This window comes from Xyrauchen texanus, chromosome 43 (genome assembly GCF_025860055.1).
Source record: "Xyrauchen texanus isolate HMW12.3.18 chromosome 43, RBS_HiC_50CHRs, whole genome shotgun sequence".
NCBI lineage: Eukaryota > Metazoa > Chordata > Actinopteri > Cypriniformes > Catostomidae > Xyrauchen > Xyrauchen texanus.
This window is the reverse complement of record NC_068318.1, coordinates 14,379,565-14,395,605: the sequence shown is the minus strand read 5'-3', so window position 1 is coordinate 14,395,605 and position 16,041 is coordinate 14,379,565. Positions and strand designations below refer to the sequence as shown.

General features: G+C 38.9%; 1 protein-coding gene across 1 annotated transcript; it reads left to right on the top strand.

The window, feature by feature from the left end:
* The first annotated feature begins 10,691 nt into the window (after nt 1–10,691).
* Nucleotides 10,692–15,800, top strand: LOC127635845 (secreted frizzled-related protein 1-like). Its single transcript, XM_052116091.1, has 3 exons — nt 10,692–11,420; nt 11,968–12,048; nt 15,033–15,800. The coding sequence occupies exons 1-3, from the start codon at nt 10,928–10,930 to the stop codon at nt 15,353–15,355; spliced, it is 897 nt and encodes a 298-aa protein (XP_051972051.1). The 5' UTR covers nt 10,692–10,927; the 3' UTR covers nt 15,356–15,800.
* Nucleotides 15,801–16,041: the final 241 nt, after the last annotated feature.

Genomic DNA, 16,041 nt, shown 5'->3' with positions numbered 1-16,041 from the left:
ATAAGTAGTTAGTAATTAATACAAATTATAGAGTAACCACCAATTTACAGAGCACATGATAACAGTCCTCTTTGTGCAGGACTTACTGTTTACTTCAAATCATCCTCAGGTGCACTTTGTAATTTTTTATATTCCAGTACAAAAGATGTAGACCTAAAGAAACGAATTGTAATTTGGAAATGTTTGTATTAAATTATGAGCACTCACATGAGATGAAGGCTCCAGTCATAACCTTAGAAAAGAAGCTAAATGCTACTTGCTTAATCTTAGTAAGCGGACTGTTATTGGACACTTTCAATCTTGGATTACATATTTAATCATGGCTGACTGTGAATAGTGAATTTCTACAATGGCATCTGTTACAGAAAACTATTGGTTTTGAATGATGCTGCATCCAAGCCACTAGGTGTCACTATAAGTCAAAGATTACACAAACAAAGTCGCTGAGTGCACCATTAAATGAGGTAGAAATTGATTTCTGTTGCAAATGGGCTAGAACCTCCACACATCACATGGGCTAGGGGACCAGTTAAAATAAGTTTATTTCACAGCTAGTTAAAATACCCCCAAAGAAATACCCTATTAACTAGATCTGGAGTTCAGACTCGTGACTCGGACTCGAGTTTGAGTCACGAGTCCAGGTTTAATTGACTTGGACTTGACATGGACTTGACTCAGGCTCGAGCCTTAAGGACACAGGATTGTTTTTGTTTAATTTGATGGACATTATTAAATGTTTTAATATTACCATTAATTAAAAACATTACATTTATTTAATGTATTTCACCCATAATTTTTTATAAATCTAAATTAAATTGAATGGACAAATTGAAAAAGAAGTAGAAAAAAGCCTATATTAAAATTTGAAATAATAATAACTATGGTTGTAATGACACAGCTTTCACTTTCTTTAGTGTATGTTTGAGTGTGTAGGAAAAGAAACAAATAATTGAAAGCCATATGCTTTCATTCTGAAACCACTTTGAAGTCTGTTCAGCAAGATACTAATCATAAAATGTGAATATGAAATGCAACAGAGGGGTTTTTGTTGCATTTAAATTGACAAACTTTTTTTCTTAGTTGTGAAGGTTAAAATAAGATTGAAATATTGATGTTGAGTTTACGGTTACTGTCAGACTCGACTCGGCCTGTTATGTTCTCAGTCTTGAGTTAGACTCTGCCCCTGTTGGACTTGGACTCGACTCGGACTGGAATGTTTAAAGACTCGGACATGACTCGGACTCGACTAATGTGGACTCGAACACAACACTACTATTAACAGCCCAAAGGGTAGTTCCAGTAGACCTCGACACAAGATTTGTATGAATCATTGACTGTCATCATGTCTAGCAAAACTGTCATAAGTGTGATTATGATGTCTTTACATCATATGTGGCTACAGCAAATAATCTAGGATAATTGCTTTGATCATTAAAAAGTATTTCCTCTAGAACAGCTGCTTCCATGAATCTTCATGTTATGACCCGGTTTATAGCTCTTTCCAGGAATCCCGATGAGTCAGATTGTGGTGTTGGAAAAGATCCAGTCTCTCACAGAGAGTGTTTTCATTGTTAGAGTTAGGTTAGGGGTGGTTTATAGATAGAGATACAATAGATGTGTGCATTTAGGTCAAATGGACGTTCAAAACTTGTTTTTTGGTTCTGTATGAAGGTTCCTGCAAGCATCAAGCTAATTGCAGAGGGAAGACAACAGTATTTGTTGCACAGTCATTACAGTGTGAAAATGATGCTGAAACACTGTTACACTATAATAATTAAGAATGTCTTTGTGGAAAAATAAATCTAATGGAAGCAAAAAGATAATTATGTGTCATATAATATCTTCTCACTTAACAAATAAAAAAGAAAAGGAAACTGTGTAACAGTGTCAATTACGTGGCAAATGCGTAATTGATGCAAATAATTTTGTTTCTGCAGAACACAGATGGATTTTAATTATGTGCTGCTTGTAATTTAAATGTAAAAGTAATGAGAGCATGGATGAATTTGAAACAGACATGAGCTCACTACATACTTTGCATAGTACTGTCTCTGTTTACCAGCACTATGACGATATTGTTACAACATTTCAGAAATAGGGGCACTGATGGGGACATGGAATGTATGTTCCCAAGTTCTGGGAAAAGGGAGCAGCCCTATGGTCCAGATTTAGTGCCACCAAGTACTGAAAGTAAACAGAATGAAATAATTTGTGATACTCTTCAGATTTACTATATGAACGGATTGAAATTTAATTGTAAGGTGTACCGTTGCATTGCAAAGTGCACTGTGCTAACTTTTAGCCATGGTGGAAAATAGGCTAATTCCTCAAACGGTCCTCTCTCCTTTTCCACATTTTAAAATCACTTACTTAGATGACTTGTACAGGGTGACATACATCAGAGAGACATTTTTCTGATGAGAATGCAAGGAGCAACCAATGTCAGTCAACATTATATGATAAATGATTCATCATTGGGATCATTTATTCCGCAATGTTTCCTGTGGGACACCTATAGGCCGTTTGTCATGACATATAACAGCCTCTAACATTGAGTTTTCACCATCACTCAAATCCTTTTAGACAGCATTGGAACATCCTAGTTCTATAAAATATGCATTCAGGCCTGTGTATTTTAACATAACTTGTCAGTCAGTAAGATGTGTAAAACAGCTTGCCAGAACACATTAGACAATTCATCAATATAAATGAATAGAAATGTATGGAAGCCCTGAACCGCAAGGTGAAAAATAAATTGTGTTTCAGTTCCTTCCTGAGCCTTAAAACAAGTCTTACATGTTTTTCTCTCTTTCAACATTTTTTTTTCTCTCTTCAAAAATTGTTTTTTTTCTCTTCAAAATATTTTTTTTCTCTCTTCAAAAAAATATTTTGTTCTCTCAAATGTTTTTTTTTTTTTCTTATCTTCAAATTTTTTTTTTCTCTCTTCCAAAATTTATGCTCCAGGTGTTACATATGTCAACGATGCATATAGGCTTCAATGTATTTATAAATTATGTGTTTTGTGCATATAATTGTTAAAGGAATTGTTATTTTAATTTTTGGATATTTATTTGACATTCTTCATCTGGAACTCTTCACTTCTGCAGTAATATAACAAACTTGTTATATTAAAATATATTAAATATATTTTAAATAAATTAAATTCCACCATGAATGTCTGCACATGACATCCCCATTCAGTCACAAGGATTGAATTTATAAATGATCATTTCGTTTAGAAATTAGATTACTTACAACAAAATTAACATTACCAGATGTAACATTTCAAAATGACAGACATAATAATAATTTACCCATGTTTCCAGTTTTCCTCAATACATTCCTTTGCTTTCACCATGTAACACTGAGCAAACGGCATACAAGTGTATAGATAGGCTAACAATTTCAAACAAAAAAATAACTCCAGTTGTTACACTACAATGAATGCCATATCAAACATATGTAACCTGATTTTGTCTTAAGATTTTTAAACCCTTAAATAAATAGTAAATGTATTATTCAACTATAAAGCAACAGAGAAAGCATTAAAAGCATAAAATTACATGTTTTCTGACAGTGGAACCTGGTGGCCAAGGTTGGTACCGCATGCATTTTTTTGAATAGAGAAAAAAAATTATTTGAAGAGAGAAAACAAATTTAAGACTTAGGCTCAGGAAGGAACCGAGACACTATTTTTCCCCCACCTTGCGGATCAGGGCTTCCATAGAAATGTGTTAAAGTAGATGAGGTAGTTCATAGAGCATTTGCCTGTGGGTGTAGCCTACCCATTTTAATTTCTCTCGACAATAGCATGCTTATGTAGAACTATTGCCTAACTTTTATGGCATTTTATTCAAGTTAAAATATTCAATTAAAAATGTAAGTAATTTGCAAAACTTACTGTAGCATGGTATAAGAGGTTGTACACTAATGTTATAAGCATTCAAAGAACATTTTATTGAAGAGGCCTTATTTTTGTAGCTATATCAGAATATCTGTATTGAGTTTATTGTAATTTAATTTATCTGCAGTTTATTGTAGCAGACAAGAACTTTTGTTTAAACTTTGTTCCATCCACACATGGTCTTTATGATCAACCAAACTTTGGCACTTCTACAACTTTCAAATAAGGGAACTCTTTTAATCAGGACCAGAATCGTACAATCATTCAAGTTTAACTCTATAAAACAGTTAGTTTCTAATCATTAAACTTTATCTTTTTATTCATTCATGTGCCACTATTGTTGCAGAAATGCAGCTTTGATCGCATTTCAGTGCAAGCTGGTCCAACACTACTTAGTTAAAAATCTGTTTGTAATTTCACAACGGTGACATGTGGAAGCTGATGTCTTTTGTTTATGTTACAGACATTGGGATGGAAAAATTATGTGTTATTATTGATAGGCAGTGTACTAATCATCCAACAGATGGATATGTATAATAAACACAGTACATGTATAATAAACGCTGTAATACTGTATGTGTATATATATTAATATGACTGGATGAAGTATAGGCCTACTCATATTTTTGTTTGACCTAGTTCATTTTTCCCCATTTATTTATGGTCTTTCTGATATCATGAACTCCCACCAGGTTATAGAGTAACCTGGGATGAACTCCCACCAGGTTATAGAGTAACCTGGGAAACTCCCACCAGGTTTCTTTATACTGTAGTGTTCTGCAACTTTATTTATATTTCACCAATGCACTGTCAAGGGAATATTGAAAATGCCTTCCTAACATAAGTGCTGTCTCAAAAAGAGGGTAAATATCAGATTGCAGCCAAGTCATGAGTGCAGACATTCATAAATCTTTGAATGACTCTCATTTATACATGGAATCTCAAGATTCTAACAACAGGTGGTCTTACTGGAGGGATGCAGGGTCTGTTACCTCCAAAGATGTCCTCTCAATGTTTCAGTTGTGTGTAGAGAGTAAACCCATTCTGCACTGAAGGGGAAAAAAGCATCTTAAACCAGGCTAAAATGGTTTGCAGATCTTAGCTGGTCTCCCTGCTAGCTGGTTTTTGAAGGGGTTTGGGAACTTGTCAGCTGATCGGGTGAGGAGATCAGCTGGTCAACAAGCTAAACCAGCTTAAACAGGCTAACACCAGCAAACCAGGGCTGCATTTCCCAAAAGCATCGTAAGCTAAGTAGATTGGCGCCAATGGTCTCAACGATCAACTTAAGCTTGCATTGCTTTTGGGAAATGCAGCCCAGTTTAGTCTGGTTTGAGCAGTTTTTTTTTTAATTAGGATGACAATGAAAATTATATTTTGATGTAGGCCTAATGAAAACATCTTAGGTCACTATTACTGTATATTGGCATCCTATGATCGTTGGTGATGTGACAACACATCTGTTTTCATTCAAATGTCACATCATTAAAATGTTAACATTGTGAAACAATCTTACTCTTACTCTTTTACTCTTTTTCTACTGATAAAGTGACAGGTTGTGAAATCCATTACACAGCTGCAGCACTAAGGAGGACATGCCCATGCTGACCGGGAATACAACTTGTGGGTTCCTTTATAATTGTTAAGGTTATAATTTGGGTAAAATATGCCCCTCTCAAATCAGTTTAAATAAAACAGCAACATGCAACACAGGGCATCTTACAAGAATCTGCATCCCAGTCCCAAAACCAATCCAAAAATCGCAGATACTTCTGCATAAATTCTGAAGAAATGTGCAAAGGAGCCATCCGGCTTGCATTGCCCAACTTGACAAACACTACTACAAATCGGGCTGCAGAACTTTAATAGAATTGGATTAGACATTTTACATATGCAACCACTGACACAGTCATTTTCACTTACATTTTATTAGTATGTTGTACAAGAGCTTATGAACCCTAAAGCATTTTCAACAAATGCAGCTGTGAGGAACAGTTTTATGGTTTAAGGAAGAATTTAAATAAGAGGTCCAATTCCTGACAATATATCCAACATATCCGAGTCAAGCCAGGATCTTGCCAACATTGCCACAGTTAAGCCTGAATCAGTTATATAGTCATCTTTTTTTGTTTTGAAGCAATATAGGTCAACAACTTCTATTGTTTTACAGTACATCTAATAAACCATGTTTTGTGAAATGCAAACACGCACATATTCCATCTTTGGCAGGTAATATTTATTTTACTATGGCCTCTTTCTGTTCTATGTTTTACACTTAAACTGTCTGTATATGAGGGGTTTTATTTAGGAAGCTGGCATTGGTTGTGTGGCTTTCATTTTGGTTTGGCAAGCTCTGGTGTTTGTGCTGATTTGCTATTGTTCTGATTCCTTGTGTCATTTGAGCATCACAAACTCAGGACTAGTTGTAAATCAGATACATTGAGTATGCAGTAGTATTCCCTATACTTTAGCCTTGTAATAATGGTGCCATGTTGCCTACCTTGTTTGTGAACAATTTAATACAATTTTAAGGCTTTATAGTGTAGCTTCCAAACAACATATTAATGCTTGCGAACATTATATTGCCCATAATTCAAAACAGATGACTGCCAAGCTCAGTGAATGAATGAATGAATGAAATAAGGAATGTATGTTCATATAACAGGTAAGTTGATGAAACTGAAAAACTGGATTCCATAAAGCAAACCAAAATGACAAATGTTGGAAATTTGTAATTGATTGATTTTTAGCCTCATTTACTAACCCTCGTGCCATCCCAGATGTGTATGACTTTCTTTCTTCTGCTGAACACAAATGAAGATTTTTAGAAGAGTTTCTCAGTCTACTCTATTAGTCCATACAATGCAAGTGAATGATGACCAAAATTTGAAACATGAAAAAGTACATAAAGGCAGCATAAAATTAATTCATTTGACTCCAGTGGTTTAAACCATGTCTTGTGAAATTATCCAATCGGTTTTGGGTGAGAACAGAACAAAATTGTTATGTATACCTTGACTTGTCTCACGTTTGCCCTTTGTTTGTCATTTTTGTCACTTTCGTAGTTCCGTAGTTTTCATTTTGTCCCTTTTGTAGTTCCATAGTTCTTGTTAGCCTCGTGTTCTCTGTTCATTGTTTTCACCTGCCCTTGTTAATTTCCCATTGGTTCCTGTTTATTGCCCTGTTATCTTGTTTGAGTTCTGTTTGTTCATTGGCTCCTGTGTTTCCTTGTCCATGTATTTTAACCCAGTTGTTTTCACTTCCCTTGGTGAATCGTTGAATGTAGATGAATGTTTAATGTTGTCATGCCTGGAATGTGTTCCCTGCCCGAGTTCTCAGTTTTATGTCATCGTGTTTAGTTTCCTGTTTGCCCATTGTGGCTGTTTTCTTTGTGTTTATTCGTTTGTTTGTTTAATTAAAGTACAGCTGCATTTAGATCCACTCTCCTCGTCTGCTTCCAAGCCTCCCATTCGTTACAGAACGATTCACCCAAATGGATCTAGCAGCTTATCCGGCGAATTATCGGCTCCTTTGCCTCAAGCAGGGGGACCGCCCTTTGGAGGACCACGTCCAAGATTTTCTGGAGCTGGCACAAATCTCTGATTTCCCCGACCACGCCCTGGTGGTATTCTTCCGGGGTAGCTTGAACGGGTCTCTGAGGGAGCGGTTGCCGCTGACGAATCGTTGCTGGACACTCCTCAATTATGTGGAGGAGACCCTACGAGTCAGCGGATCGCCGCCCACTATGGACGATCTGGAGGATGACGCTACTGCTCTTCCCACGAAGGTACTCCCCCTGTCTGCCACGATTCATCTCTCCACGCCCGTCCTGACTTACAGGCTGCCAACCTCGTCCACTTCAGAGCCGGTGTGCCCCGCTTCCGCAATCCTCAAGCCGGCACACTCAACTTCGTCCACCCAGAGGAGGAAGAGAAGACGGGCTTCCGCCTCCCGGCCCACGCCTGCCCCGGTGAGCAATCCTGCGCCCACGCCTGCCCCGGTGAGCGAGCCTGCGCCTACCCCTGCCCCGGTGAGGGAGCCTGCGCCCACGTCAGCCACGGTCTGCGAGCCTGAGCCCTCGTCAGCTCCGGTCAACCAGCCAGAGCCATTAGCCTCAGCCGTCAGCGAGCCTGTCGCCTCAGCCGTCAGCGAGCCAGCGCCTGTCGCCTCAGCCGTCAGCGAGCCAGCGCCAGCAGCCGTGACCGTCCAAGAGCCAGCGCCAGCAGCCGTGACCGTCCAAGAGCCAGCGCCAGCAGCCGTGACCGTCCAAGAGCCAGCGCCAGCAGCCGTGACCGTCCAAGAGCCAGCGCCAGCAGCCGTGACGTCCAAGAGCCAGCGCCAGCAGCCATGACCGTCCAAGTGCCAGTAGCCATGGCCGTCCAAAAGCCAGCGCCAGTGGTTGTGCCCGTCCAAGAGTCAGCGCCTCTTGAGCCTCCCGAGCCTCCTACGGCTCTGTCCCCAGAGACTCCAGAGCCTTCTTGTGCTCTGCCGCGGCCCCGCCATCCGCGGATCATCCTCGTACAGCGTCAGACTCTCGACGCCCCTGAGCCTGCTAGGGCTCCTCTTCCAGAGCCTCCCAGGGCTCCGCCTCTCAAGCCCCTCGAGCCTCCCAGGGCTCCGCCTCTCAAGCCTTCCAGGGCTCCGCCTCTCAAGCCCCTCGAGCCTTCCAGGATTCCGCCCCTCAAGCCCCTCGAGCCTCCCAGGGCTCCCCCTCCTGAGACTTCCTCGGCTCCCCCTCCTGAGACTTCCTCGGCTCCCCCTCCTGAGACTTCCTCGGCTCCCCCTCCTGAGAATTCCTCGGCTCCCCCTCCTGAGCCTCCCTCGGCTCCGCCTCCAGAGCCTTCCAGGTCTCCGCCCCTAAAGCTTCCTACGGCGCTACCTCCATCGGCTCCACCTCCTGAACCTTCCAGGCCTCCGCCTCTAGAGCCTCCTGCGGCGCCACCTCCCTCGGCTCCGCCTCCAGAGCCTCCCACGGCTCCGCCTCCCACGGTTAGGCCTCCTGAGCCTGTCCCTGCCCTGTGGCCAGCTCCCAGGCCGCCTGAGCCTGTCCCTGCCCTGTGGCCAGCTCCCAGGCCGCCTGAGCCTGTCCCTGCCCTGTGGCCAGCTCCCAGGCCGCCTGAGCCTGTCCCTGCCCTGTGGCCAGCTCCCAGGCCTCCTGAACCGGTCCCTGTCCTGTGGCCACCTCCCAGGCCCCCTGACCCAGCCCCCTCTGTACCCCCCCTGGACTGCCTGTCTGCCCCTCGTTGCCCCCTGGACTGCCTGTCTGCCCCTCGTTGCCCCCCTTGGTCTGTTTGCCCACCACAAGCTTCCCCCCCAGTCAATGGACATTTGTTTTATGTGATGGTACTTTTGAGCGTCTGGAATCCGCTCCTTAAAGGGGGGGGCTCTGTTATGTATACCTTGCCTTGTCTCACGTTTGCCCTTTGTTTGTCATTTTTGTCCCTTTTGTAGTTCCATAGTTTTCTTGTTAGCCTCGTGTTCTCTGTTCATTGTTTTCACCTGCCCTTGTTAATTTCCCATTGGTTCCTGTTTATTGCCCTGTTATCTTGTTTGAGTTCTGTTTGTTCATTGGCTCCTGTGTTTCCTTGTCCATGTATTTTAACCCGGTTGTTTTCACTCCCCTTGGTGAATCGTTGAATGTAGATGAATGTTTAATGTTGTCATGCCTGGAATGTGTTCCCTGCCCGAGTTCTCAGTTTTTTGTCATCGTGTTTAGTTTCCTGTTTGCCCATTGTGGCTGTTTTCTTTGTGTTTATTCGTTTGTTTAATTAAAGTACAGCTGCATTTAGATCCACTCTCCTCGTCTGTTTCCAAGCCTCCCATTTGAAAAAATACAAAAATATAACTCATTTTTTCCAGTACATCTTGAGAGCAGTCTCCTTGGCGATCATGATTTCAAGCTTGATTACACTCCATATAGTGCTCTGCCCATGTATCAAGCACTAGGAATTGTAATCAAGCTTGAAATCATGATCATGCCAACTTTGCCAAGATCCAGCATTGGCAAGATGTTTACTGAAAAAGGAGAACAATTTTGGTTTGTTCTCACCCAAAAGCGATTGGATCGCTTCAAAGGATATGGGTTAAACTACAGGAGCCATTTGGATTACTTTTATTCTGCCTTTTTGGAGTTTCAAAGTTTTGGTCACCATTTTACCTACATTGTAAGGACCAACAGAACACAGATATCCATCTATAATCATTGCTGTGTTTTGCAGAGGAAGAATAAAATCACAAAACATGGACGGCATGAGGGTGAGTAAATGATGAGAGAATTTTCATTTTTGAGTGAAACACCTTTAAGTGTTTTATCTTTATAGGGATTATGGGGAAATATAATTAGTGTACTGAACACAATGTAGTCTTTTAAGAAGAGTCTTTTAAGTGTAAAAAGTCATTGAATTTCATTCATAATGTGCAGAGCAAACAATTGTGTATTCACACAGGCTACATTTATTTTTAAGGTCAGAAATCTTGCCATTCTTTCCATGAAAGAAAGTGTTTGCTGACCATTGAAAAATCTACGTGTCCACAATTATAGTGCATTGCCAGAAATATAGATAACATGTAAGCTATATTTACAAACGTAAAACAGTTTCTATTGTGTCCTCCTGGACCCTAAACACACGCACATCTCTATTTTCTCTACAATATTCTCTATGAACTTCAATCTATGAATCATTAGAAGGGGTTAATACTGTATACACATTTTGCTTCCCCTTGCACAAGAAAACAATGTCTAAGCACATTGGGCAATCTTTTCTGAGCATGCTATGCCAAACTGCGCTCGCGGTTGCATTACTATTGGCTGTTTCACCTTTCAAGTGCGTTCATTACTCTCGCGCAGCGCCACCAAACAACAGAGCACGATCCTCACATTCCAGGACAGGACGACAAAGAGACCAAGTTAGTGCCGCATTGACACACAAACATCCGTGGAGATATTCAGAAAGCATAGGCCTATTTTTGAAAGTACCAACAGGTGGATATAACTATTACCGATACATTATAATTTATCCGCGTGCCATGAAGAACCTTCTCCCCATCCTGTGGATCTTTATCTGGCTGTTTGTCTTCCCTTCGCTCAGGGCTTCTGAGGATGAGTACATCTGGAATTCGGACATGGAGATACACAGTTACGGCAAAAGTCCGCAATGCATGGACATTCCCGAGGACCTGAGGTTGTGTTTTAATGTGGGCTACCGCCAAATGTTGCTTCCCAATTTGCTGGGACATGAAACCATAGCGGAGGTGAAGCAGCAAGCGGGCAGCTGGGTTCCTCTGGTCCACAAAGCCTGTCACCCCGGCACACAAGTGCTCCTCTGCTCTCTCTTCGCCCCCGTGTGCCTTGAGACACGCATATATCCGTGCCGCAGGTTGTGCGAGGATGTGCGGGACAGTTGCACGCCTATTATGGAGGCATTTGGGTTCCCTTGGCCTGAAATGCTCAAATGTGACAAGTTTCCCCAGGACGATGTTTGCATTTCCATGAACAGTAATGACACGGTCAATTCCGCAGGTGTGTAAAATAATTTCAAGTTTAAAGCTTACTTCTTTTTTCTTATTTAAATAATTGTAATTAATTGTTCAGTTGATCAATTTATTGTTTTTTTTATTATTATATATATTTTTTTTAGTTTTGGATCTTTCTGATAAATCAGGTAGAATATATATATATATATATATATATATATATATATATATATATATATATATATATATATATATATATATTATTATTAGATAAGGTGTCTGATGTGACTGAAAAAGATTTGCAATGCTTTATTCAAACACTTAATTTGTATAATAGTGTGCTGCTCCTAGAATAGTCATATACAATGTTTTAATAAAAATAATGCATAATAATAATAAGATATAATATATATATCTCCAACAACAAAAACAAATATATATATATATATATGTTTTTGTTGGTGAAGGAGATCATTTAATAATCTTAAGATTGCTTCAGTTTGCCTCTCTGTTTACAATTTAGGTCAGTAAATTAACATTACTGAATATGCATGTCAGGATATTTTGATTTAATCTTTACTCTCTTACCTCAGGTCCCTCTTCTGTGTGTCCACCATGTGACAATGAGATGGATACAGATGTTATTCTGGAGCACATGTGTGCCAGTGAATTCGGTAAACTTTATTATCAGATATCATGATATCATTGTATTTGTGCAAACAAACTGGAATTAACTTTCTCCACCCAAAACAATATGGTACAACTTTTAATTCAGGTACCAACAAAATAGTAGCTTATACTTATTTAAAAAATTGGTAAATAAAAAACTAAATATAAGATTAATATAGATTATCTGTGAGATCATCTATCCAAGTTGCTAATTAAGACATTTATTTTATGTCTCATGCAGTAAAAAGCACAATGTAGCCTACGTGAAATATGATGTTTTCACCAAGAAAAGAGAAACAAATGACAGTTTTTATTTATGAGCAGTGGATGTGGCAGTACTTTTTTCACCAAGACCACAGTATCAACATGCTGATCAGTGAGGACTTCCTGTTGAAAAAACTTTAAAGTCAAAGACCATTTCGGATTGGAACTATATATTGTCCTTTAATTACATTAAAACATATAAAGTGTGTTCTTAGAATAGACTGCTATGGGAGTCTTAAAAACTGTGAGTTACTATAAAGACAAAGAGATTAAAAATAAATAGAAGGTTATAATGCATTTATAGATCTTTTATGAACATACTGGAAATCATTTATTTTTCCAAACTCTTTTCAGCATACAGCTAATGCAAGTGATTTTCAAAACGATTCAATTATTGGCTGGACCTTTATGACTTTAGGAGATAAAAATCTGATCGGCTGATTCCCAACATTGTGCTTTCAGGGGTCTAGTCCGCAAATTTGTTTCCTATAATATTTCTGCCTGAAAAAGCACATTATTTTTCTAATATTACATCTGGATTCGCACTCCATTCATATATTTCCCTCTTGAGATAAGAATGGTGCATTGGACTGACAGTGGTGCTTAAACATAACAAAATGTGTGTGCACAAACTGACAAACACTGAGTATTGTGTGGCCACTATTGTTTATTTAACATTGGATTGGTGATTTTTGTTGCTCCATTCCCATAGTTTATTTTTTTATGCAACCTCAAAGGTTTTTATGCTTGTATATTTCATGTCTAGATTTGGTTCATTTTTCCATGAGAGTGAATTATTGGAATTCAACCGCAAATGGAGATATTTTGTATTTACAAAAAGCAGAGCTACTTCTCCATTGCAATTGCAGTCTCAAAAACAAGTGTTGTGGTTGGAATACAGCACGTTTAAGTTTTCAGGGTCTGAGATGTTGTCAAACACAGGAAGCTTGCCGGTGGCAAGAATTTCATGGGACCTTTTATTTTATGGCAGGCTATCAAGCAGCAACCCAACAAAAGCTTTTTTCTATAGGCATTACGTAATGTCTACTATGTCTCATGCAGAGATGGAAACCTGAGTCTGAGACTCACTGGGACTTGATTTAACACTAAAGTTGCAGAAAAGTTACTTGAGAATTGACTTAGACTCAAAGCAATTGACTTGAGACTCCATATTGGACACTCTATGTCTACAAGGAAAAACAATTTATCTCAATATTGCAACACAGTTTAGATACAAGAGTGTCTCTCATGCACTCTCTGTTGCTTTTTTCTCCTTCTGAAATTGTGCAACCATTTTCATACTTTTTCCTGGAAATTCCTTGAAATAATAAATATAGATATAAAAAAAAAATCTAAAATTAATTGTCCTGCAACAGAGTTTATACAACGAATCATATGAAAAACGCGTTACCAAAACATGACTTGGATATGTGACAAAATACTAAAACTTGAGACTTGACTTGTACTCTGTGTTAAAGACTTTAGAGACGTTATTGAACACCTCTGGTCTAAAGTCAGGTGTCCCCTACACTTAAGACTTGTGCTTATGTTTACATTTTCAGCAAGAAACTAAATGCTTTATAGTCATTTAAATGTTTATGTTTTATGTTGGAGATATAAATGTAGCCCATGAATAACATTAGCACAAATATAATCAGAAAGCAATGTAATTTCATTGCTGTCGTCTGAGTTGAAATGCAGTTGTATGAATTGCTTGGCCTTAATAGCTTTCTTCTTTGACCATTCCCATCCATCACACCAGTGTATGGTTTTCACATCATAACAGATCATGATGGTGATGATAGTATAACAGTTGATAGTCGTTATATCAAAATGAAACTCCAGGGAATGATAGCCATATGTTATCTGGATGTTATTGATATTATTTTTGGAATATCAAGTTTGAAAACCCTCACATTCCTTCACAATCTTTAAAAAGCCAGTGTTTTGAGGAGTGCCTAAGGGTTCAGTAATAAGACCCTCTTATTTCAGCTTATTAATAACAGAGGAATGTGGAGAAGATTTCAATGATCTCTGTTAATCTTCAGGGGATTTAGAATTTGATCCATTTGTAAGAATCAAATGGATCAAGAAGGTATCCTCAAACACTCTGGATGATACTGAAGTGCAGTACACTGCACCACACATCTTAGCACAATTAGCACAGAATAGCATCTGAAAGACATAAACTTGAGTGTATTCTTGGCCTCAAATGTGAAAACAAATTATCAGAAACAGCAAAGCATTCAGCATCTACTTGGCCAAGAAATACAACAATGGCCTTAAGGAAAAAATGGTCTCCCCAGAATGCAAGTATTTTGAAGAATTCAAATTAAATGTTGAAACTTACAAAACTGTTGCATGCATTCAGTTCCCAGTTTAATTTGCAGAGACAACTTTAATTAAGCCATTTTTAGGTGGATTTTCTAGAAAAGATTTGACCACTGTGGATTTGTTGTACTATCAATATACTTGTCTGTTTGTTTGAGCATCCCAATCAGTCAGACACAACAAAATTGGCTAAACCAAAGGCATGTGTTGGGGCAGGACTATCTGTTTTGTACAACCAAAGGCAGATGGGGGACTTTTTGCGAAACCTGTATGAAAACAATAATTGTTTTTGTAATTCCATTTGGTGATGCTTGTCACAGAATTTACACAGCTTTAAATCGTGTGAAAAAATGAGTACATGTAAAATCTAAATCTTCATCTTTTTCTATTGTAGCAATCAAGGCAAAGATTAAGGAGGTAAAAAAAGAGAACTTGGACCGACAAATCATTCTGCAGGACAAGAGGAAGCCAGTGAAACTTGGATCTCTGAAAAGGCAGGACCTAAAGAAGCTTGTTCTCTACCTGAAAAATGGAGCAGATTGTCCTTGCCAACAACTGGAGAACACAGGGAGCAACTATTTAATTATGGGTCGTTGGGTGGGGAAACAGTATATTTTGACTGGCATTCACAAGTGGGAGAAATCTAGCAATGAATTTAAGAAGGCCCTTAAGAAAATCAAAAGCCATAAATGTCAAGCGTTTGAGTCAGTGTTGTGAAGCAAGTGATTTAACAATTTGGATTTGATTTTTACTGATTTGTTAACTAGCATTGTATTATATTTTGCATTACAGTACAGCATGTGAAACACGGTTTATAATTCATTTTACTTCCATAATCTGACAAAAACTGGATACTCTACGAGTAAAATTGTAGGGCGGAACTTTATCCATCATGAATTGATCGGATCATGAAAAGTGGCCCAGAATAGAGCCAGGTGGTTGGAGAGGAGGGGTTGAAAAGTTAGAGGGATTCGTGACATCAGCAGAAAAAGAAAGGTTGTTTCAGAAGTGGAGCTTTATTACATTTTGATAAAAGATTTTGATGCTAAGTTTGATACTTGTTTTTTTATTTTATTTTTTTCATAATAATGCACAGTGATGAATCATTCAGAATAAAGACATAAACATGCATTAAGAAAGTAAAATGTGTCCAATTTATTTTCCTGTTTGTTTCCAGCCAAACTCCAAAACTGAGAGAGAGCAACCAACAAAACAAAAATATAGTTTGCTTTAAAGAGTTTATGAGGGTAAAAATGGATGCTTTATTTCAAATTCCCTATAGTTACTTTTTCTAAACATTTAAATCACCATTTAACCAATCCAAGTAAAAAACAGTTTTGCATTGTGCTGCGAGTACCTGCTATTCTGTCATACCTGTACAGTCCTGGACAATGTTAACCACT